This window comes from Rana temporaria, chromosome 5 (assembly GCF_905171775.1).
Source record: "Rana temporaria chromosome 5, aRanTem1.1, whole genome shotgun sequence".
Lineage (NCBI taxonomy): Eukaryota > Metazoa > Chordata > Amphibia > Anura > Ranidae > Rana > Rana temporaria.
The window spans coordinates 370,998,628-371,024,391 of record NC_053493.1 but is presented as its reverse complement, the minus strand read 5'-3'; the positions used below and the strand labels follow the sequence as shown (position 1 = coordinate 371,024,391).

At 43.4% G+C, this 25,764-nt stretch overlaps 1 protein-coding gene across 8 annotated transcripts in view; it reads right to left on the bottom strand.

Moving 5' to 3' along the window:
* The window catches only part of RIMS2 (regulating synaptic membrane exocytosis 2), an 830,084-nt gene that overhangs the window by 274,465 nt on the left and 529,855 nt on the right, over positions 1-25,764 (bottom strand). For 4 of the 8 annotated variants that reach the window (XM_040354825.1, XM_040354826.1, XM_040354828.1 and 1 more), the window contains exons 13-15: positions 24,887-25,058; positions 9,499-9,652; positions 1,296-1,322 (exon numbers count right to left, since the gene is read on the bottom strand). In XM_040354825.1, the coding sequence (XP_040210759.1) occupies positions 1,296-1,322; positions 9,499-9,652; positions 24,887-25,058 (353 nt within the window). The remainder of the gene's footprint in view (positions 1-1,295; positions 1,323-9,498; positions 9,653-24,886; positions 25,059-25,764) is intronic. The other 4 variants (XM_040354833.1, XM_040354827.1, XM_040354834.1 and 1 more) reach the window with 1 other exon arrangement.

Genomic DNA, 25,764 nt, shown 5'->3' with positions numbered 1-25,764 from the left:
TGCATTATGAGCATAACGCACTCCTGATTCCTGCATTCTGAGCGTAACACACTCCTTAACCCTGCATTCTGAGCGTAACACATTCCTAAACCCAGCATTCTGACTGTAACACACTCCTGAACCCTGCATTCTGAGCGTAACACACTGCTAAACACCCGCAGTAGATCACAAAGGCAGTGCATTTTGAACACTATGCATGAAACACACATGGAACATGCCTTTCTGGCATGGCATTCTGGTGTGAACCGGCCCTAACAACAGGACACTGTGTCCGGTGATCTTTGACTTCATTATTGTCCATCTGTCTAAGGTTGCCTACCCCTGGTCTAACTTGAATTCAGCTCTGGATAGTCCTCAATTATGCCTGACCCCCATAACAGTCCAAACTGACCTTGGTCTGTTTGGACTGTTCTCCCCTTGGCCCTATTTGTGGACTACTGTATTGTTTAGATTTGATAATCTGGCGCATTAAAAGCTGGGAGCATCTTGCGGATGCGGTACTGCATCCTAAGATCCGGCAGTGTAAGTCCCTTACACATGTCGGATCTTCTGTCTATCTCTTGGAAACTGATTCTGTGGATCAGTTCCAAAGATAGAAACAGGGATACGACGGCGTATCAGTAGATACGCCGGCGTATCCCTTTTGAGGATCTGGCCCTACATTTCCCATGAGGCATTGCAAGGCTGGCAGTTACAATTACTCCCATGAGTAAATGTAACTGCACAAGTTTCCCTCCTTACGTTGTAGAAGTTATTTATACACAAATGGTTTCTCCACTGTTTAAAGCCTTATCCCTTTCATAAGTGAGGCAAGGGACATGATCTTGCCACCAAAGACCATATGCAGCATTTTCCCTAGGAAATGAAAGAATTTCAGCTCCTTTGATACATTAATAGGACTGATAGGGAAAAGGTATCTTTATGTTAACATGTGAGTAAAGGTCTGCTTTCATTTTTTCATAAATCATAGTGACCCCATAAATTATATATTTTAGACATAAAGTATTCTAACCCGTAAACGTACCTCCTATAAATGAATATGGATGATTATACTTTTGGCTTGTTGATCTGTCTATTATAATAAATTATAATTTATAAAATAAAGTAATGTTACAGAAAAACATTTAACATAGCATTTTGGTTTGAAGCAAGCAAGGGGATCTATCGGGAGGAAGGAAGCCTGACAGTAAATAGAACATATGAAGACCAGTTAGTATAGCAATTGGTTGGCTGTGGCTATACCATACTGAACATATGTAGACATGCATCATGACTCTCTAGCATGCTGGTGTTACCTGAATTATATGAAAATGGGCCTTTATCTGGAAAACAAATATTAATATGAACGGATGTCAGGTGAAGAAAGTTATGATATAAAGTATGTAGCAGGGAGATCACATTAAACGTATCATCTATACGTGGCAGAAACACTTTTAAATTATAAAAATTTAAACTTTGATTTTGAAAAGTAAGTTTACCAGATAAGTTAATTAGATTTGCAATAATTCGTTCGAATGCCCCTGCTACATAGAATTTCAGGAAATGACAAATAAAATGACAGTATAGAAAGTTCACAATTAAAAAAACAAAGACTGAAAAACTTGATGATGCTCTGGTCATGCACTGACCTTCCTACATAGAAAATGTGCAATATGCATTTGCTTATGTGGTAAATACATAGCAAAGCCAGTGCAGCACCATCTGTTGTTTATGTCAAACAATTATGATCGTGCTGTAGACAAAGATACAGCGTGTAAATACAATTAGTACTGAGAGTCTGAGGATAATCACATACTGGAAGTTCAATGCTAAGTCCATCTAAAAACGAGACATAGGGGTAAATACCGGGGGTTATTTACAAAAGGCAAATACACTTTGCATTGCAAGTGCACTTGGAAGTGCGTTGATTTAATTCAGAGGGGGACATGCAAAGAAAATAAAAAACAGCATTTTAGCTTGCACATGATTGGATGGTAAAATCAGCAGAGCTACCCCTTAGGCCCCGTACACACCATAGAATCTATCCGCAGATAAATCCCATCGAATGGGTTTCAGCGGATAGATTCTATGGTGTGTACACTCCGGCGGATATTTATCCGCGGATATTTCCGAATTCCAGCAGATAAATATTTGTCGACATGCACAGAATATCTATCCGCTGGAATCGGATCCCACGGATGGATCCGCTCGTCTGTACAGACTCACCGGATCCATCCGTCCAAAGGGATTCCCCGCACGCATCGTAATGATTTGACGCATGCGTGGAATTCCTTATATGACAGCGTCGCGCCTGTCGCCGCGCCATAATCGCGGCGACGGCGCGACACGTCATCGCCAGAGGATTTCAGCGCGGATTTCAATGCGATGGTGTGTACACTCCATCGCATTAAAATCCGCCGAAATCCTCGAGAGGATTTATCCGCGGAAACGGTCCGCTGGACCGTATTCGCGGATAAATTCTCTCGTGTGTATGGGGCCTTAGATTTACAGCGACTGCACTTCCAAGTGCACTTGTAGTGCAAAGTGGATTTGCCTTTCGTAAAAAAAAAACATCGTCTTCATATATCATGCAGGACCCTCAAAAGAGTTTCCTCTTAATATGACTCTTGCTGCTAGATTTCATTTATTAATCTGTCCAAATTTATAGAATGTGCAAAAGCAGGAGCAAGACACCGTAGCTTTGGTTGGAGGAAGGGGAGGAACTCTGGTATGGAAGACTACCATCGAAGCATTTCAACCAACCAGAATCAGTTTTAGGCAGACTTAGCTCTCTGGTGACTTACACTGTGATCTCTGCCTGGTGGAAGCAATTTGCATGAATGACTTATACTTTTTAAGGACTGTTCCATAATGATAACATGTCTTCTATTGTTTTTCTGTCATCACCTGATGACTGTGGGCACCCACTTTTTTCCTGAGCATGTGTTACAGCTCTGTGGAGTACAGAGGAAGTTGCACAAGGAAGAGCATTCAGTAAGGCAAATGTAATTTACATGATCTGTCCGAATCTTTATGGAGCCAAAAACAATGTGCTTTGAGAGCTCTCTGCAGCCAACATAGGCCATAGACATAGCAGCAGGGTTAAAACATATAAAAAAAAAAGGAGGGCGCACCGACCTTGTGCATTACCAATGGCAACGTTTATTTATAAAACAATAAAAATGTTACTCACAAACACGAGCCGTGTTTGACGCAGCCGTGTTTGATGCCGTCTGGTTCCTCTAACTGCTAGTCGGCTAGAGCCGACTAGCAGTTCGGCTACTTTCGGAAAGCTGGTGACGCGCCTTATGCGCCGGGGGAAGTTTTTCACAAGGCGTCAATCATCTAGCCTCTGCATAGGATCGCCTACTCCCGCGGGAGTGAGAACCCGGAAGCCGGGTGGAAAATAACAATAAGACGGTATGTACAGCAAAAAAAAAAAAAACGTCATAGTTATAAATGTTGGAATTATGCTGAATGGAATGTTAAATACATGTTTTTAGGGTGAACCTCCACTTTAAGCTTGTTTGTGAGTAACATTTTTATTGTTTTATAAATAAACTTTGCCATTGGTAATGCACAAGGTCGGTGCGCCTTCCTTTTCTTTCTATGTTTCAGCCTCAAGAATACCCATTGTTCTGAGGAGGGCAGCAAGATTTTAAGCCTCGTACACACGGCCGAGGAACTCGACGTGCCAAACACATCGAGTTCCTCGGCCAGTTCAGCCCTGAAGCCGCCGAGGAGCTCGGCGGGACGAGAGCTCCCATAGAACAACGAGGAAATAGAGAACATGTTCTCTATTTCCTCGCCGAGCTCCTCGTCGGCTTCCTCGGCCGAAAGTGTACACACGACCAGTTTCCTCGGCAGAATTCAGCCAGAAACTCGGTCGGAAGCTGAATTCTGCCGAGGAAACTGGTCGTGTGTACGGGGCCTTAGACATTCCATATTCCTTTAGAAGGCTCTGGTTATACCACTTAGTGATTATACTCCCGAGCACAGGAGATTGTTTTTATAGCAGCAGGGTTGCCAGAGTTGGAAAGAGTAGCCCACACTTTATGTTACAGTCAGTATAATGCCTCGTATACACGACCGTTTTCCTCTGCAAAAACCATCAAGAAAACTTCTGGCAGAGCTTTTTTGCCGAGAAAAGCGGTGTGTGTATGTTTTTTCGTCAAGAAAATTGTTGTGGGTCTCGATGAGAAAAAAAGAGAACATGCTCTCTTTTTTTTCGTCGGGAGTCTCAATTTTCTGGTTGCGGTTCTCGTCGGGCTGGTTTACGACGAGAAACACGTTCGTGTGTATGCTTAAAAACCCGCACATGCTCAGAATAAAGTATGAGACGGGAGCACACCTTCGGTAAAAGAAGCGTTTGTAATGGAGATAGCACATTCGTCACGCTGTAACAGACTGAAAAGCGCGAATCGTCTCTCACCAAACTTTTACTTAACACGCGGTAACATTAGATTAGTAAAAGCAGTCCCAAGGGTGGCGCCAGTGGAATCAAACTTTCCCTTTATAGTGCCGTCGTACGTCACCGCGTTTGAGATGACGAGATTTTGTCTTGACAGTGTGTATGCAAGGAAAGATTGACAAGAATCTTGTCAAGCTTGACAAGAATCTCGTCGAGGAAAACAATGTTTCTTTTACGGTGAGATTCTCGGTCGTGTGTACGAGGCATAAAACATGACCATGGAAAAAGATTCTAGACAACCCCCCTTGCTTGCCAGTGTTATCGGGATGGCTCCTTATTGTTGCTTTCTCTGCAACGCCTCTGGGTTTTTGCTGGTGGAGTTGTACACCTCAGACCAAAGGTTTGCACTACCCTTCAAGTCATTATTTCTAGGTGTATCGATGCAAAGTGGGCAAACCATCTATTTTATCCCTCCCTCCTCACAACCTTGTGATGTACTAAATAATCTTGCTATTATGATACTAAGTTTAGGAGGGGTAAAGCACAAGACACCTGGAGGAAAGAAGGTATAAATCTGGACCTGGGTGCATGGGAAATAGGTCAAGGACTTCAATATAAAATATCTATTTTGCAGAGCTCAATTGACAGGTGAGCCATACTCTTATGTGCAAATTAATCTTCCTTTGTGCTCTTTCTGCCAGGGCAGTAAACTTATGACCTGTGCTAAGCAAACATGGCCATATACTGGTTCCAGAGCACTGATATCATTGGTCGTGGAGCTGAATGTACCAGTGTCACTCATGCAGAGGACCTTCTCTGAAGCATAATACCTGTTGGGATTTTTATTCTGGCCTCCTAGACAGAGGGAGCTTGACACCAGATGGTGTTTACTCCCATCGTTATTATTATTATTATTTTTTTTATGACAGATTCTTTCAGGTAAAAAGTGCCATTACTCTTCAGCCAGGCAGATAACATAGTGTGAGGAACCTATGGATGAAAGTCAGTAAGTGTGCAAATATATGAGGGTTATTTAATAAAGTCATTTTCAATCTGGCCCAAAGAATCTGGTTTCTGTTAGACCCCTTTCACACTGAGTCGCATTGCAGGTGCTATAACGCTAAAAGTAGCGCCTGTAAAGCGCCCTGAAAGAGCCGCTGTTGTCTTTCCAGTGTGAAAGCCCTGAGGGCTCTCACACTGGAGCGGTGCGCTAGCAGGATGGTAAAAAAAGTCCTGCTAGCAGCTTCTTGGAGTAGTATTTATACCACTCCTGCCCATTGAAATGAATGGGCACTGCGGCTATACCGCCGGCAAAGCGCTGCTAGCGCAGGGATAAAATCGGCCTTTCTCGGCCGCTAGCGGGGGTAAAAGCCGACGCACCCACCGTCCCAGTGTGAAAGGGGCCTTAAGGACACAGATCAATCAGTTCCAGGGGAACAGACGTTGATTGGGATTTTGAAACAGACACAGATTAAAAACGACTTCTTTAGTAAATCACCCCTATAATGTGTAGACACGTGATCCATGTAATACAGAGCACTTGTATTTCACAGTATACAACAGCAAAGCACCGAATGCCAGAATCAAACAGTGCTAAAAACTTAAATAATGTAATTAATGCTGGAAAATAAAACACTTTAAAAAAAAGGATGAAGGAATTATAAAAACCCAACTTCTACACTGTATGGTATTGAGTTAGTGTATGACTGAAATGGACTGTGTTGCAGCATAGAAAATCTTTGGGCCCATTTACACTTGTCTGTTTCTAGAAGAAATATATGTTTTCCACTGAAATCAATAGAAATGTATCAAAACGCACTTTGCCATGCGTTACCACACATCGCAATGAACTTTACATTGCATATCAATGAGCGTCATAACATGCCACATATGGACAAAAATGGGCAAGTATGAATGGGCCCTGGGATCAGGTAGGTTCACCTTACCATCCAGCACCTACATGCCTGGGTGACAGCCATCGCTCTCTCCACACTCAGCTAAGCCCTTTAGCTGACATGAGCAGGTGATGTCTGTTCATTTTATTAACCCACCAATTTTTACTGCAGTGCTACGTGGGAATGATGGCTCCATTCATCAAAAAGATGAGAAGACTGTCAAAACATACATTGACACACATGTAAGCACTGGAAAATCAGATGTGTCTATCTGACTCTCTCAGATGCCCACAGGAACAGGCCCTAACTCACCACATACATACAGTGGGGATCGAAAGTTTGGGCACCCCAGGTAAAAAATTGTATTAATGTGCATAACGAAGCCAAGGAAAGATGGAAAAATCTCCAAAAGGCATCAAATTACAGATTAGACATTGTTATAATATGTAAAAAAAAAGTTAGATTTTATTTCCATCATTTAATTGAACAAACTGAAGTTAGCTGATTGGTTAGTATGCATAAATGTACCAGATTCTGTGTGCACCCGTTTTAGTAAATCTCCCCCAATATACAGATGATTTCTACTGCATTGCATACTACAAATCCTTTAATCCTAGTTAGTTTAAATAAAAACTAAAGCAAACATGGGAATTTAAATATTGATCTGTTTTTATATTACACAGTAATAGGCTGGTTTCACAACCTATATACATGCATTGGACACATGCTGTGCATATTTTTTGGGGGTACTTCCATTTATTTCTAATGGGCACCCAATACGTCAACGTAATAAATTGCACACCTGACCATTTAATGTACCACAATGCAAAAATGGGAAAACTCATGTCATGCACTGTGATGTTTTGGGAAGAAAGATTCAGTGGTGCTTTTTGATGTGTGGATGCTGATTGAGGACCCAATAAAATTTAAAATTTAAGTTTACTGGCATCTGAGCAAACAGATTGTGTCTGTCTAAGAATATAAACTCCTTTGACAAGAGAGTGATGTGACTGGGTCAGTTTACTTTATACAGTCCATCCTGCACAATGGGCCATTGATATAATATACAGAAAATAGTAATATACAGGAACCACTGTAAACCACACAAAAAAGGAAGTAGTGTCACACCTATTAATTCCCTTTACTGTATATAGCAGCCATCACTAAATGGCAAACCCTGGGCCAGGTGTGGACCGAGTCACTGCCCCATCCAGGCCGCCGCGATTTGCCATTTAGGAGCCGGTTCTTCACTTCAGCCGCCGCTGTCATTGCAGCAGAGTGGAGATCAAAAGGCAGCCACAGGTCAAGCTGGGCAGAGAACAGGAGACAAAGCAGCTTTGGATGGATGGCGGAAGCTGCCAGAGTTACATTTTCAAGTGTCCCAGCAGGTGATTGATTGTTAGGATGAAGTTAACTTTGGCAGCTCCTGCTCCCACCCTCCAACCAAAAGCCGCTGTGTCTTCCACTGTCTAGAGCTGTCCTGCCTCCAGCTCTCCGCTCTGTGTACCCAAATGAAATAGGAGAGTGAAGGGGCAGAGCTAAGGGGCCTACAATGTGAATGGGAGGACACAATTAGTGGGGGTCTGTAATGTGAATGGGGGCAGAGCTATGGGGGGGCAAAGTTGAGTGGGGCTGCACTGTGAATGGGGGGACAGAGCTGTGTGGGTCTGTAATGTGAATGCAAGGGGGGGGGCAGATTTATGGGGAGCAAAGCTGAGGGAGGCTGCACTGTGAATGGGAGGAGCAGAGCTGAGTAAGGCTGCAATGTGAAAGAGTGGACCAAAGCTGAGGGAGGCTGCAATGTGAATGGAGGGGGGGGGGGGGGGGCTGAGGAGGGTTGCACTGTGAATGGGGGGAACTGAGCTTAGGGGGGCTGAAATGTGAATAGGGGGCAGAGCTCTGGGGGCTGCAGCATGAACGAGGGGAGCAGAGTTAAGGAGTGGCTGCAACGTGAATGTGGGACAGAGTTCAGGGGGCTACAATGTGATTGGGGGGGGGCAGAGCTAAGGGGGCTGCAATGTAAATAGGGGACAGGGCTTAGGGGGGCTTTAATAAGAATGGGGCAGAACTAAGGGGGTCTGAAATGTGAATGGAGGGAGTAGAGCTGAGGGTTGGGGTTAGAATGGAGGTAGAGCACATTACTTTGGGGGATGTGAAGGTGGGGGCAGTGGACCCTACTGGGGAGGGGGGGTCAGTGTGAAGGGGGGTAGAGGACACCACTTTCAAGGGAAAACTGTGATGTAAAGAGGGACTGAGGAAACTGATGTGAAAATGAGATTGTTATTTAAGAGGAGGGGGCTGTGATGTGAATGATCTGATTCATCACACAAACAGTTGGACCACGGCTAAATAACATTTTTACGTATCGGGCCTTCCTGAATTTTAATTCAATACCCCTGGTATATGGGATGCCTTTTAGAAAGTCACATGACTAGAAAACACCTACTAGAAAAAAATGTTACAATAACCAGGACATATACAGAATGTTCTATTTCCTTCACTCCTAATTCAATTATGTGAAAATCTAACAAAGAAAAACATGGCCAATCTGATGGTGAAAGATGAATTATAGAAGTAGGTTTATTTAACAAAGCAGCGATTTTTTTTTTACGAAAAGTGAAATTTCTCATAGCAACAACATTTCAGTTTACCATGGTCAGATCACCTAAAGGTTCACTCTGAAGCCCCGTACACACGGCCGAGGAACTCGACGTGCCAAACACATCGAGTTCCTCGGCCAGTTCAGCACTGAAGCCGCCGAGGAGCTCGGCGGGGAGAGAGCTCCCATAGAACAACGAGGAAATAGAGAACATGTTCTCTATTTCCTCGCCGAGCTCCTCGTCGGCTTCCTCGGCCGAAAGTGTACACACGGCCGGGTTTCTCGGCAGAATTCAGCCAGAAACTCGGTCGGAAGCTGAATTCTGCCGAGGAAACTGGTCGTGTGTACGGGGCCTGATAGGGTTACTGGATTTAGCAAATCAATATCTGCTCTAGTGAAGAACCTTTTATATGCTTACCACATTACATGACTGTGACCTCATAAATACCAGTAAAGGATAAGAAATAACCACAGTAACCGGGGACCTGTTTTACATCCAACAAGCACTAGAAATCCAATAACTGGAATCTGGTTACCAGGAACACTTCTAGTTTCCCCTACATTCAATGAGTTGGGTTCTGATCTGCATACAATATTGTAATTTAAAGACTTACTTTGCAATCTTCTGGTCGGGCTTTCCCCATGCATCTGCCTCCGCTGCATAAAGGGAGATGGGTGGGGTAGTGGTAATGAAGACACATCATGCGTCTGTAGCTTGTACCAATGTGGCTCATCATCTAAAAGTGCAGTTTCTAATTCTATTAGAATCTGTGGGAAAGAAAAACACAGTTAATACACACATAGGCATGCCAGATCAGCCAGCAGTTCCCCTCTGTGGTTGTCTAGATTTAAGTCCAAACTTGAATGTGCTGGAACAGCTAGGTTGGACCTTTGGGGTTGATTTACTAAATTAAATAGACTGTGCACTTTGCAATGTGCAGTTTCCCTCTGCTTCAGAGCTTAGTAAATTAGGTAAGGCTTCACTTTGCAAAGAGTACCCAATCACGTGGGGAAAAAAAAAAACAGCATTTTTGCTTGCACATGATTGGATGATGGAATTAAGCAGAGTATGTGCTCATTTACTAAGCTCTGGAGCAACTGTACTTTGCAAAGTGCACAGTATTTTTCCCTTTAGTAAATCAAGCCCGCTGTGTCTTTAAAGATTGTTTAGGAGAGAAAACATACATGTACATCGCAGCTAAAAGTGAAATCATCATTTTAAACAAGCTAAACATTACTGTTCTACTTTAATGCGTGTCTTCTTAGACCAACTGACCATTTCCTAGAAGGCTTTCCTTCCCAGAGGCAGGTTGGAAAGGATTTCATTAAACATTGCTTCATAGCTGCACTGCGCTTTTGGACTGGCATCGTAAACACCATCAACAATCCCAAGGACCCAACTCACCGCCGTCCCATAACAGGCCTAAATGTTCTCTCCAAGATAATGGAGAAAGTAGTGGTACAACAGCTGCAACAGCATCTAGATACCCACAATCTACTGGATCCATTACAATCAGGCTTCCGTCCCGGACACGGGACAGAAACGGCCTTACTCAAAATATGGGACGATGCCCTCGAGGCCGCAGACGAAGGAGAATCTTGTCTCCTGGTTCTGCTGGACCTAAGCGCAGCCTTTGACACGGTAGACCACAAACTGTTACTGATGCGACTAGCCAAGGTAGCAGGAGTCGCAGAAGGTGATTTACCATGGTTTTCTTCCTTTCTTGAAAACCGATCACAAACAGTTAAACTGGGTTCTTTCACGTCGGAAAAGCGCACGGTGTCATGTGGAGTCCCCCAAGGATCCCCCCTGTCACCGGTGCTTTTCAACATCTATCTTCGCCCTCTCTTTGATATTATCAGTAGCCAAGAACTACTCTATCACTCTTATGCAGACGATACGCAACTGTATTTTCGCATCTGCAACAAAAAGGATCATCATCCCAGTTTAGAGAAATGTCTCTCTTTGATAGAAAACTGGATGACAAAGAGTTATCTTAAACTCAACAGTTCAAAAACAGAACTCCTTATGTTTCACGCCAGCCGAAAGAGTCAACTGGCAACAACCTGGACACCCCCGCCCATTCTGGGCCAAATCATCACCCCCTAGCTCCAAAGTCAAAAGTCTCGGGGTCATCTTCGACACCTTCATGACAATGGACGCACAAATAGGGTCAGTAGTCAGCGGAGCGCACCATTTGTTGCGCCTACTACGCAGACTTATTCCATTTATTCCCAAAGAAGACGTAGCAGTCGTGGTGGGAACAATCGTGAATTCCAGACTGGACTATGCTAACGCCCTTTACCTCGGACTCCCAAAGTACCAAATCTCCCGTCTGCAAGTCGTTCAGAATACGGCCGCCAGACTGGTGACTGGGAAAAAAAAATGGGAATCAATCTCACCTTCGCTGAGAACCCTTCACTGGTTGCCAGTAAAAGACAGAATTGCATTCAAAGCACTCTGCCTGACACATAAGTGTATCCATGGGAAGGCTCCGCAATATCTTTGCGACAAGATAGAACCTCACAATTCGAATCGCGTTCTGCGATCCACCGACCAAAATCTGGTCAGGGTACCAAAAACCAAATACAAGTCCAAAGGAGAAAGAAGGTTTGCTTTTCAAGGTCCGAGACTATGGAACGCTTTGCCAACCAGCATTCGGTTGGAGGAAAACCACCTGACTTTCAGAAAACTCTGCTCTTCTGATGTCATGAGACACGAACAACTAGCGCCCAGAAGCGATTCAGTTCGCATGCGCCGCGCTTTATAAGTTTTTCATTCATTCATTCATTCATTCAACAATGCTTTTCAAGTATCAGTCTCTCTTGAACCTAAACCGTGCTTATTGGGTATACTGGATGAGGTTATAACGGACCTATATGTCAGAGAGGCGGTGTCCGGAGCACTGTTCCAAGCTTGAAATCTGATCTTGCAACATTGGATCTCTCAAGCCTCTCCAACTTTAGAGATGTGGTTAGCCAATATGGGTTTAACTTTGAAATATGAGCGCTTGATATATCAGCATAGAGGCAGCCCGACCTGGTTCAATAAGATCTGTGGAAGCTGGCTAGTTACCCCTTGCTTGGCTCCATTAGACCTAATTCTTGATAGGCTATTGACTTAACATGGGAACTCAACAGCTCAGTGTGTCCTCACCCTTGGAGTGAGTTTAACCGCCCTGGCAGGATTCCCGAGTCTGGCACGGGGTGGAATTTCAGTACTACTAGCGGTAACCCCACGCCAGACTCGGGATTGCATCGCAGTATCCAGGCAGGGAGTTACTTACCTTCTCCCCTGGATCCTGCGATGTCTTCACACAGTCCCCCGAGTGCCGCCGAGCTTGTTCTCTTTTTTTCTCGTCGAGTTCCTCGACAGTTTCCTCGATGAAAAACATACACACAACCGTTTTCCTCGTCAAAAAAGCTCTGCCACCAAGTTTCTTGATGGATTCTGTTGAGGAAAACAATCATGTGTACCAGGCCTGACAGTCATTAGCTCTCTGCAGCCTGAAGAGCTGAGCGATCAGCGGTGTTTGATCGCTCACTTTTATGGTTTTAGAGCCAGCTGGGATACATGCAGCATCAGACTGATGCTGCATCCACCTAGGTGAGTATAGATAATTTTTTTATTTACCTAAACCAATACCTCTCTTTTAAACTTTTCCCTCTTAGGGAAAGCAGAATCAGGAATTGCAGCTGTTCCTGCACCTGCAACCACCCGCAGCCACATCACACTGCTCTGTAGAGATGCGCAGGGCTGCCATTCATTATTAAGCACGTTTGTGGGTGCGGGAACCACAGGGAAATCCCGGGGTGCAGCCATATTTTTTAAAAGGTGCAAGCACTTTTTTTTTGTGGGAAACACAAGCATGCCAGTCCATTTAAATAAATAGGCAGCCATGCCCATGCAAATGTGGGCTGTAAAATACAGCCTTATGCTCCTACATTAATGAGAAGGGTTTTGAGGGAATGTGAAGCCATCTATTCTCTTAGAACAGGATAGGTAACACAGGGGTTGATTTACAAAAACTGGAGAGTGCAAAATCTGGTGCAGCTCTGCATAGAAACCAATCAGTTTCCAGCTGAAGTTAGAAGCTGATTGGTTACCATGCATAGCTGAACCAGATTTTGCACTCGCCGATTTTAGTAAATCAAAGCCATAGCCCATTTTAGCAATACAGATCACAAATAAGGAGGCAAGCTTCAAACAGCATTTGGTTTTTACATTTAATCAAATGAGCAATAAAACACTAAACAGTGCTTATCTGTGGATACATGGAAAAAGGATGATCTCTGAGTGACAACATTAAGGGGTTTATTTACTAAAGGCAGACTCTTCACTCTGCAAGTGCAGTTGCTCCAGAGCTTAGTAAATGAGGTAAAGCTTAATTTTGCAAAGAATACCCAATCACGTGCAAGGAAAAGAAAAGAAACAGAATTTTGGCTTGCATGTGATTGGATGATGGAAGTCAGCAGACCTTCTGCTCATTTACTAAGCTCTAAAGCAACTGCAATTGCAGAGTGCAACTGCTCTTTGCAAAGTGCACAGTCTATTTGCCTTTAGTTAATCAACCCCTAAATATTTGTTACAATTGTACTTCCCAGTAACATTTTGATTTTAAATCATGTAGAAGAGTGATTCTATTATTTTTCTTTGTAATAAAATTAAAAGTGGGCATAACAAGACATTTTTCTTGTTATGTTGGAATCTTTGAGATATAAGAAAACAGCATGTCAACTTGCCAACAACCTGTTGAATCAGTTGTCCGTGAAGTTGGCCTTTAAGCCATTTAACTGTCTGGTATGTATGATTCATGATAATCTGGCACTTTTATCTCTGCTTCATTTGGCACTGGCAGTAGGCCTTGTCATGTAGGTCATAAAGGCCCACGTCAGGTACGTCACTCTATGCGCCCGTATAGTAAGACTGCAGTGACTGAGTCTTGCACAGCTGACTTTTGCTCTGCTGTCTGTCAAACGTCAATAAACTGTCTACCATGATGGAAATCTGTAATTCAAATGTTATTTCATTTATTGTTTGAATGGCAACTAAAAACCCAGCAACTGGGGCTTGAAAATGACACCAGAGTTTATAGTCCTAAAAAAAGAAATAAAAGAGTCATTCGTAGCATAGTCTGCATTCAGATTTTATTCAGCTAGTGAGCAAAAGTGGTGCAAATGTGGGGCCATGGTGCAGTTTCATATACTGACGCATGCAGTTAGCATTGTCAAATGTCCAGGCACAAATATACATACATGTGATTCTTCAAAACCACAGACATACTTGAAATACTCAAGACAAATTAGTTACCCAGACTTGTACTATAAGGAAAAAAAGGTACAACAAAAAAATATATATATATTTTTTCATTTTAAGTGCATACAGGCTAAGCAATGTGTATAGCCCTGTACACACGACCGGGATTCCCGAGAACCTGCTCGGTAACTTTCCCCGTGTACACGCGAGAGGTTTTCCGGTCGGGTAAGCCTGCGGGGAGAGCTTTGGCTGGGAATCCCGGCCGTGTGTAGGCTCTTTCGCAGTGTTTCCCCATAGGAAACCTGCCGGGTTTAAAACCGCCGCGGGAAAATAGAGCGCAGGTTCACCATTTTCCCACCGGTTTTGCCGTCAGTGTTCCTGTCAGGAAAATTGCGAGGAAGTATACACACGGCCGGTAGCAGAGGTCCCCAGACCAGCAGAGAGACAGCTCCAGACCAGCGAAGAGACAGCCCCAGACCAGCATAGAGACAGCCTCAGACCAGCATAGAGACAGCCTCAGACCAGCATAGAGACATTTCCAGTCCAGCAAAGAAACAGCCTAAGACCAGCAAAGAGACAGATTCAGACAGTCCCAATCCACCCCCCTTTTCTGCCACTACAGAGCGTTTAGAAGATGATGGGTATCCATCTAAAGTTATCCTATAGGAGCTTTAGTCTTCTTCTGGGTGTGAGCCAGAGCAAGGTGAAGGATCTGTATGAGGAAGAGGCCCTGGCAGGCTGCTCAAGCATATTCAGGCAATCCCTGTTTCTGTCTCACACAAAGCCCAACTGAAGTTACATAAAAATAAAAAATGTAGTCAGTTATACTACTCTATGCTACTAACTGTCTCTATTTTCATTGTCTTGCCTGGACTTTGCAGTTCAAGCAGTTTTGATGTGTATCTAAATATGACCGTCCAGTCAGAGAGGCACCAGAGTTTGAACACACTGGCCAGTGTCCTCCACAGCCTAAAGCCTAGTACACACAGGCCAAATGTCGGACATCATCGCCCAGGTTCATTAAATACCATCCGACATTTCATCAGAGCTGCCTCTCACAGCTAATCAAGGAAACTCCCCACTGGAGTTCCAACATACAATCAATCACAGGCAGGGTACTGATAGGAGATTAAGCTGCGGGGACATTTGCGCGGGTGGTTGGTGATGGGATATTCATCCTGAGAGACATCCCCATATAGCAAAGAGACATCCGCACCCGGCAAAGAGACATCCCCACACAGCAAAGTGACAGCCCAATCCAGCAGACAGCCCCCATCCAGCAAAGAGACAGCCCCCATCCAGCAAGGAGACAGACCCCATCCAGCAAGGAGACAGCCCCAGTCCAGCAAAGAGACAGCCCCAGACCAGGAGAGAGACAGCCCCCATCCAGCAAAGAGACAGCCCCCACCCGGCAAAGAGACAGCCCCCACCCGGCAAAGAGACAGCCCCCACCCGGCAAAGAGACAGCCCCCGTCCAGCAAAGAGACAGCCCCAGTCCAGCAAAGAGGCAGCCCCAGTCCAGCAGACAGCCCAGCCCCAGTCCAGCAAAGAGACGTCCCCAGACCAGCAGAGAGACAGCTCCAGACCAGCGAAGAGACAGCCCCAGACCAGCATAGAAACAGCCTCAGACCAGCATAGAGACAGCCTCAGACCAGCAAAGAGACATTTCCAGTCCAGCAAAGAAACAGCCTCAGACCAGCAAAGAAACAGCCTCAGACCAGCAAAGAGACAGACTCAGACAGTCCCAATCCACCCCCCTTTCCTGCCACTACAGAGCGTGACTTTGGCTGTAACACACACTGGATCAGTTGAGCTCAGTGCACTCACCTCCCTATGCAGCTGTCACAGTGTGCCGGCCGGTGTTAGGAGAGAGGCCGCCGTTGTCCCTCGAACGCAGGTATATCTCCAGTGGCCAGCCTGGGAGGTATCTGTCCCCTGCAGGTACTTCTCTCCCGCCTTCTTCTGCACATCCTAGTTTGCTGGTGCCGACCCTGCTTTCGGCACGATCGCATAGCAGGAGTTGAGCGGTGGCCACGGTTTGTGTTAGCCCGGACCGCGGTCACCGCTTATCTCCTGCTGTGCGGCCTGGTCAGCAACAGGCAGCTCTTCTTAGGATATACAGCCCTCTGGCCAGTCTAGGCTTCCTGGTGATTAGAGATTCCCTGACTTTGGAAGGATTGTCCCTTACTTCTTGTTTTGGCAATAGGACTGAAAGTGAAGGAAAATCTCCCCAATGGGACACAGAAGGCAAAAAAAAAACCGGACAGGGTTTATAATCATCCCTTACTCTATCCAGAATTAAAAAAAAAAAGGTTTGTATTTAGTTCTACTTTAAGGATATACAGTGCCATTGCATATTTTTGTGATTCTAAACCTACACACACAGTACCGTAGGACCAATTCCTATTTGTACAAACCTAATTAAATCTTATCTTAAAGTGTTAGTAAACCCAGGACCCTGCATTCACTATATCTGGTCTCTCACAGTACACAGAACATGCAAATAGAATTATTTCAGTAAATATAAACTGCTAAATACCTTTTCTCATCAGCAGTATATAGCAGTCTTGTGACTTCTATCAGTGTCTGGCCAAGCACTGGTTAAGGCTTGTAGGAGGAGTTTTCATCTCCTCTGACTGTCCTATGAGGCTGCATAACCCCTGATCCTCTGTCTGGACAGTGAATATTTGCCCTGTGCTGATCACATGCACCCTCCCAAAAAAAAAAACTTTCTAGCAATACACACCAAACTGAGCATGGGCAGAGTGCCTCCTAGGAATCTATGCTATCAGCAGATGGATTGGGGACTGTAGAAGAAGGGGAGAATCAGAGAAGTCAGGCTCAAACAGCCTTTTTACACAATCTTAGGCTCCACAGTGAGTACAATAAGCATGCTTTATTGCATATACAGACTGATGTTACTGTTGTGGGCTGAGTAACGCGTTAACCACTTAAGGACCGCACAATCGCGTACCTGTACGTCCTCTTAAAGTGCCCAGCTGTGGGTTGCGCGCACGAAACTCCGTGACCGCGGCCACGGGTCCCGATCGGTCACAGGAGCTGAAGAACTGGGAGAGGTGTGTGTAAACACACCTTCCCCGTTCTTCACAGTGGCAGTGTCACTGATTGTCTGTTCCCTGATATAGGGAAAGACGATCAGTGACGTCACAAGTCCAGCCCCGCCCCCTGCAATTAGAAACACACTTAACACCTACAGCGCCCCCTAGTGGTTAACTCCTAAACTGCAATTGTCATTTTCACAGTAATCTGTGCATTTTTATAGCCCTTTTTGCTGTGAAAATGACAATGGTCCCAAAAATGTGTCAAAATTGTCCGATGTGTCCGCCATAATGTCGCAGTCACTAAACAAATCGCTGATCGCCACCATTAGTAGTAAAAAAAAAATATTAATAAAAATGCCATAAAACTATCCCCTATTTTGTAAACGCTATAAATTTTGCGCAAACCAAACGTTAAACGCTTATTGCGATTTTTTTTTTTTACCAAAAATAGGTAGAAGAATGCGTATGGGCCTAAACTGAGGGAATTTTTTTTTATAACTTTTTTGGGGATATTTATTATAGCAAAAAGTAAAAAATATTGAATTTTTTAAAAATGTCGCTCTATTTTTGTTTATAGCGCAAAAAAATTAAAACCGCAGAGGTGATCAAATACCACCAAAAGAAAGCTCTATTTGTGGGAAAAAAAGGACGCCAATTTTATTTGGAAGCCACGTCGCACGACCACGCAATTGTCAGTTAAAGCGACGCAGTGCCGAATCGCAAAAAGGGGCTTGGTCCTTTACCTGCATATTGGTCCGGGTCTTAAGTGGTTAATGTTGCATCTTTTTCCTCCACTTGTTTGAAATGTAACATCAAAAGGAAAAAGTTCTCAACTGAAAGGAGACCCAATGAAATTAGCACTCTGCAACTGTAACATGAAAATTGCACAGATGCCGGATCCTTGCACGTGGAAGGAAGGCTTTGTTGAATGTATTTTGGGTGTAAATATCTGGTTACGCCAATTAAATAAATGTAGCTTGGGGAAACAAATTAGTGGAAAATTATTTGTTTTCAAATTGTTCTGTCATTCTTCCTAATTAACCCCTTCCCGACCGCCGCATGTACATATACGTCGGCAGAATGGCACGTACAGGCACATTGGCGTACCTGTACGTCCCTGCCTAGACGTGGGTCGGGGGTCCGATCGGGACCCCCTCCGCGACTTGCGGCGGTCGGGTCCCCTCGGGGAGCGATCCGGGACGACGGCGCGGCTATTTGTTTATAGCCGCTCCGTCGCGATCGCTCCCCAGGGCTGAAGAACGGGGAGAGCCGTGTGTAAACACGGCTTCCCCGTGCTTCACTATGGCGCTGCATCGATCGAGTGATCCCTTATATAGGGAGACTCGATCGATGACGTCATTCCTACAGCCACACCCCCCTACAGTTGTAAACACACACACAGTGTACACCAAATCCTACAGCGCCACCTGTGGTTAACTCCCAAACTGCAACTGTCATTTTCACAATAAAGAATGCAATTTAAATGCATTTTTTGCTGTGAAAATGACAAAAATCCCAAAAATTTGTCAAAATTGTCCGAAGTGTCCGCCATAATGTCGCAGTCACGAAAAAAATCGCTGATCGCCGCCATTAGTAGTAAAAAAAAAAAATAATAATAAAAATGCAATAAAACTATCCCCTATTTTGTAAACGCTATAAATTTTGCGCAAACCAATCGATAAACACTTATTGCGATTTTTTTTACCAGAAAAAACTAAACTGAGGAAAAAAAAAATTTTTATATATGTTTTTGGGGGATATTTATTATAGCAAAAAGTAAAAAATATTGCATTTTTTTCAAAATTGTCGCTCTATTTTTGTTTATAGCGCAAAAAATAAAAACCGCCGAGGTGATCAAATACCACCAAAAGAAAGCTCTATTTGTGGGGGAAAAAGGACGCCAATTTTGTTTGGGAGCCACGTCGCACGACCGCGCAATTGTCTGTTAAAGCGACACAGTCCCAAACTGTAAAAACACCTTGGGTCTTTAGGCAGCAATATGGTCCGGGGCTTAAGTGGTTAAAAGAAAAAAATCTATGTATTTACATCTGCTACCAAGCTGAAGCCCTATCTAGCCAATCACAAATACTGTATCTAATATCCGATATGTAATAGAAAAAAATATTTGTGAAAAAGAAATCTCTGAAATACAAAAAAGTTTTGGTCCTTTGGCAATAAAAAGTTCACAGTACAGCTCAGAAGTGTGGTGTGTCAGGAATCAAGCTACTGTATATCTTGAAAAAAAAAATCATGGCTTGATAAATACTGATTATCACTGAGAAATGTAATAAATGACATAAATGCTTTCATATCTAATTGACGACTTGCTCCAAAATAGCATTTGCTTCACTAGCAGGCCTAAAAAGATTAAAGAATAATTTACATAACAAAGCAAGGCCAAATAAAGTATCAGGAAGAAAGACGACATGTACTTCCATGGCAACCAATTCGATTTTGGCTATTATCTCTCCAGAAAGAAATGGCAGCTAGCATTTGATTGCATGTCACTGACAGCGCCACTTACTTTATAACAATACCTTTTTTATGCCCTGTGCACTCCTTCAGCCCCGGTTCACACTTAAGAGCTGCAAATTTGTTGCAAATTTGCATTGCGATTTTTGCTTGCCATGTGCGATTTCAATGCAAATTTAGTGTGAATTTGTGAGAGGAGTGCTCACATCTGAGATTTCATCTACTAAAAAAACGAGCCAATCAGTCCATGGAGCAATTCCTGTGTTGCTATATTTCTGACCATCACAACAGCTGGTCAGACCTCCTAACTTGGGCGGAGTTTGCTCACAATAGCGCTCTGAATTCTGCTTCCCGTTTGTCACCGTTTATGGCTAACTATGGTTTCCAACCTTCCATGTTGCCTGACTTGTTTGTTCCTCAGAGTATTCCTGCGTTAGAGTAACATCTCCGTTCCACTTGGGTGCAAGTCCAGGAGGCTTTGCGACGGGCTAACGAGAGGTACAGACTCCATGCTGACCGCAGACGCCTGCCTGCACCTTCCTACCAGGTCGGGGACAGGGTCTGGCTGTCATCTCGCAACCTCCGACTTCATGTTCCTTCTTTGAAGTTCCTCGGTTTATTGGGCCTTTCCGTATCCTTCACAGGATAAACCCAGTGGCTTACACGTTGGACCTTCCTTCCAGTATGCGTGTAATAATAATGAGTTGTATGTCTTCTTATTGAAATCTTTGGTCTGCAACCGTTTTACCACCTTGGTGCCACGTCCTCACCCTATACAGGTTGAGAACCATGAGGAGTATGAAGTACAGTCCATTGTTGACTCCCGTAGGTTCCATGGGCGCATACAGTACCTGGTGAATTGGAAGGGGTATGGTCCGGAGGAACGCTCCTAGGTCCCATCCTCGGACATACATGCCCCTGTCCTCCTCCGTGATTTCCATAAACGTTTTCCCCTCAAGCCCGGTGGTCCTCTGAGGGGGAGGGGATCATTAAGGAGGGGGTACTGTCAGGGCTGGGCTCAGCCCTTCCTTCTCTGTGCTGACAGCTCAGCTGTCAGCTAATTGCCAGCTCCCATCTCTCCACAGTGATCCACCTGTTGATGATGCTGCTTGTCAGCTCTGCCTACTTAAAGCCTTCCAGTTCATTTGCTCTTTGCCTTCGTCTGTGTTAACATCACAAGAGACATTCTCCTGCACTCCTGTTGAAGACCTGCCTGATTGATGTTACCTCTGGTTACAGATCCTGCTTGCTGTATGTCTACCTTTATCGCCGGCTCTTGGACATTGGCTTGGCCGACTACCCGATCCGGTTACTGAACTCTGGCTATGTTTTGACTACGCTTACTCTGTTTACCTTTTTATTTTTTATTATTAAACACGTGTGATTTAACTGTACTTCTGTCTTGGTCTGATTCATGGTTTCTGACATCTCCACAGATGTCAAATTGGAGCAGCTGCTGTGTCCCAACTGACATAAGACTGCCTACATGTGGATGCGAGGAACACCTGTGCAGCCCCATGGGGGTAACCAGTGCCGGGACAAGGTCATCTAGAGCCCAGGGCGAAAATGCCAAACTGTGCCCCCCTCAAGATGTATGAGAATGAAGTGTTAGCAAAAATCCCCCCCCCCCCCCACCACCAAAGAAAATAGAAAATTGAGCACTGATACACAAGCTTACCCCCTAATCTACCCCCTGCTGAAATACCCCCTCCCAAGCAAAAATCTTTGCCTCCCCAACCCCCTCCCAGCTCATATCCTCTTTCCCCAAATCCCCCCCCCCAAAAAAAATCACCTTCTAGCACAAATATCCCCTCCAAATACACATACAGTACTCCCCCCCCAGCACAAATCCCTAAATCCCCCTCCTATCACAAATATTCCCCCCCAAAACTTACCCTCCTAGCACAAATACCCTCAAACCATCCCTACTAACAACCCCCTCCCCCCCAAAAAAAAATCTTCTCCTAGCAAAAATCCCATCCCCCTTTTTAACATCCTTTCTCCGAACACAAACACCCCCACATCACCTTTCCTAGCACCCTTCCCCAAATTTCCCCTCCTAGAACAATTCTTACCACCTGTTGCCCCCCAATTTCTCCCACTCAACACAAATCCCCCCCCCACCTCCTCTTGCCACCCCCACTTCTCACATGATACCACTGTGCCCAGGGCAGCTTCCCCTACCACCCACCCCTTGTCCCGGCCCGGGGGTAGCTACAGTCTTTGCACGGGTGTACACTCTAGTAAGTCCATGTGAACAGCAGAGAAAGATCATACAAAGTTGTGCTGTGCGGCAGAGTGTGCAAATCTCAGGACTGGATAGACCAAAATTCAAAGCCCTTGGCAGGTATAACTTCTCTTATATATATATATATATATATTATCCGTGTATTTAGCAGTTTGCCTGGAGTTTAGTTCTAAGTCTGTATCTGTACTTAGAGTTTCTTAAGAAAATCAAAGTGCGTAGGTGTTTGTTCCACAGAGATTCGTCAATCAGGGCTCCAGGAATTTGGATGAAACACTGGTAGCAATTCAAGGCTAAAAATAAACATTTCCAAGTGTGTTTATTATAAGTTAAGAAGGAATTTCTTTGTCATGTGTTGTTTTAAGCTTTAATTTACTCCTACATATCAACAGGTGACCTATGAAAGAGCTTACCCAACGTATGGGCAACCTGACTGGAAAATGAAAACCATTCTATTATTTAGAGACAGGAGAACTTTAAATAAAAAAAAAGAAAAGGAGAATGATTATCACCACAGCGACATTTGCTCTGAGAATCTAAAAGTTTAGCACGATCTAATTATAGGAGCTTGACATTTAGGCCTGTGCACTAAAATTATAATGAACAATGTGTTAAGATCTGGAAGCAGAGTGCTAAATTAATGGAAGACAACTGATACAACAGCATTTCTGCAAAAAAAAAAGATAATTTCTTACAAAATGTAATTTGTAAATTTAATTTTATAATTTAGGGAATTTTTTTTTTTCAGTTTTTAGCACTCTGGGAAAAAGCTTTTTTCCCTGGAACCATATAAAAACTGCTTAGGCTTTTACTAACACACACTAGGGGGCAGTAGGTTGTAAATTGTTGCTCCTTCCTTTTATTATCCACATTAAGGCCTTATGTACATGGAGCGTTTGTTTTTCTCCTCTGAACGCCAGAACTCTGGATAGGAGAAAATCTGCTTAAAAAACACTCCTAAAACCGTGGATTGCACACGTGTTTAGAAGCGTTTAAGCGTGTCAAGTATTTGAGCATTAATTGATTCCATTGGCCAGAATATTAATCTGCTACTAAGCCTACAACAGTAAAATCAGTCTGCATATATAGTAAAGCATGCTTGTTATACTCTAACTGCTGATGAGAAAAGGTATTCTGCAGTTTATATTTACTAAAATAATTGCATTTCCATGTTCTGTGTACTGTGGGAGACCAGATATAGTGAATGCAGGCCATATACAACAAAGATAGGTGCTACTACCCCAAATTAATGAAACTCTTCCTGTCGGGTGCAGGGTGTGCAGTTGCTCAGCTGCCAAAGTGATGAATGGATAAAGGACAATCTGCAACTCCATACATACAAATTTATTGTATCTCCATAAAGATAAAAGTACAGCAGAGGTAGACGCGTTTCAGCCACAACGGCCTTGTTTGTTGCTGAAACGCGTCTACCTCTGCTGTACTTTTATCTTTATGGAGATTCCATAAATTTGGACTGATTTAAAGAGCATGTGTGGAGTTGCGAATTGTCCTTTATCCATAGTGAATGCAAGGTCCTGGGTTTAGTAACACTTTCCTTTACTTTGGCCAGTGGAATGCATTAACGCATTTAGGCGCATCAACCTTAGATATTACCTTAGACAAGGGCCCACTTGTCTGGGAGCCATTGACATCATTCAGCCTTACTGTGGAATCCTAGAAAAGCTAAGGATCCCAAATCTTGCAAGAGTGGACAGTTTCACCGGTAGTGTACTTTTTTTCTCTTTAACCCCGGGCGTGGGGTTACGACTACTAAACTCCTATAGTCCGCTTTAACAATTCTACTACTACCTACGGCCATTAGTGTATAATAAGAGATAATTTATCTTCCTAATATCTACTGCACTAATCATTCACCCTGTCCTGTGGCATAAATATCTTCATAGACCTGATTTTATTACTGAGGCCTCGTACACACGACCGAGAAACTCGATGGGCAAAACACATCGTTTTCCTTGTTAGGCTGTCGAGGAACTCGACAAGCCAATTTTCTCCATTCCGGTCAAGGAAATAGAGAACTTGCTCTCTTTTTGGCTCGTTGAGTTCCTCGACAGTTTTCTCGACGAAAATGTACACACGACCAGTTTCCTCTGCAAAAAAAATTCTCCCAGCAAGTTTCTTGCTGTTTTTTGCCGAGAAACTCGGTCGTGTGTATGAGGCCTATGCCCTTTAATAGGAATAATGTTTTTCTCTAGAAAATGGGAGACAATGCCCCTTTTTGAGTCTTATTGCTCACTGCTCCCCTGTTTAACCAGAACACATATCTATATAATTGTTTCCAAATATATAAATGAGTGATAAATGTATGGTCACTGTAACAATCCATACTTTTATGCTTGAACCAATGAAGTGCCGTACCTTTCTGTATTCAGCTCATTCAAGTAACAAGTGCATACCTTTGCTAGTTTAGATATAAGTGAAAAGGGAGAAAAAATTTAGAAGAATTCTTTTTTTTCGGAAATGTGGTAGAACACCAGCAGAAATGTAGAGACTTCAAAAACTAGGATCATGAACCAACCAGCCAATGCTAAGAAAAAAATAAGTCAATATACAATTCCTTTATAGTTATAGTTGTTGTTTTTTTTTATTTTTCATTGCTAGACTGCTGAAAGAAAACATATCTTTTCACTACAGTCTAGAGAAAATTGAGTACTGTCCGTGATACTTTTTTTATTTGCACTAACACCATTTTTCAGGACAAGCTTTCGGGGTATGTCCCCTTCTTCAAGGTCCAAGCAGTACTCAGTCACTACAGTCTACAAAGATTTATAAGTGAAGTTGGACACATTGAACCCCTCTGCAGTTAGTTACTTGTATACATTTCAGTGCTTAATTTTAAATTACGTTAAACCTGGTCAGATTGAAAAAAAAAAAAAAAAAATGGTACAAGTATAGAACGGAGACAGAATCCTTCTTTCCTCATCAGAACAGTAAAAGAGTTAACTCACCTCTCCTAAGAATTCACTTTCTTCCTCTCGAACTCTGGCTTGATCCCAAAGTGTAATCTCCAACATCCGTTCTCTAAACTCCCTCCGAGGAACTGGAGAGTACATAAATGTTTGATTCCATTTGGGTTCTAATGTCTTCTTCACAGTCTTTGTTCTTCTTTTGTTCTTATCACTGTAATAAAAGAAAAAGAAAAATCCGCATGAATTCAACAATTATTCACATAATTTAAGTCAAAATTGTTCAAGACATTAGCTGTATAATGTGGTAATATTTAATTATACCTAGTTCAAAAACCCTGATATTCTTTTTCACTGCAATCATAATTTGTGATCAGTAGATGGTACAGAAATTAACAATTAACCTCTGTTCTTAAATGTAAAGACAAGAGGTACTCCCGCTCTGTCGACGACTAACTTTGCGACGGGAAACTATACTAGCAACAACGTAACAAACGCGAAAAACCGTCGTGGATCGCCGTAAAACCTCATTTGCATACCCGACGCTGGAATACGACTCAAACTCCACCCAGCGGCGGCCGAGGTACTGCATCCTAAGATCCGATGGTGTAAGACAATTACACCTGTCGCATCTAAGGGCTATCTATGTGTAACTGATTCTATGAATCAGTCGCATAGATACTCTGAGAGATACGACGGCGTTTCAGAGAAACGCCGTCGTATCTCTTCTGTGAATCTGGCCCTATATGCATAAAAAAGTGTCTATATAGACTACCAAATATTTCAGATCTCTGCCTGGATAGATAAGTGAAACAAATATCTCAGAAAAACATAAATTACAAAAAAGTGAGTGCCACACTATACACAAACAAATAAATAATGCATACATATATAGACTTAATATAATAAATAAATGTAAG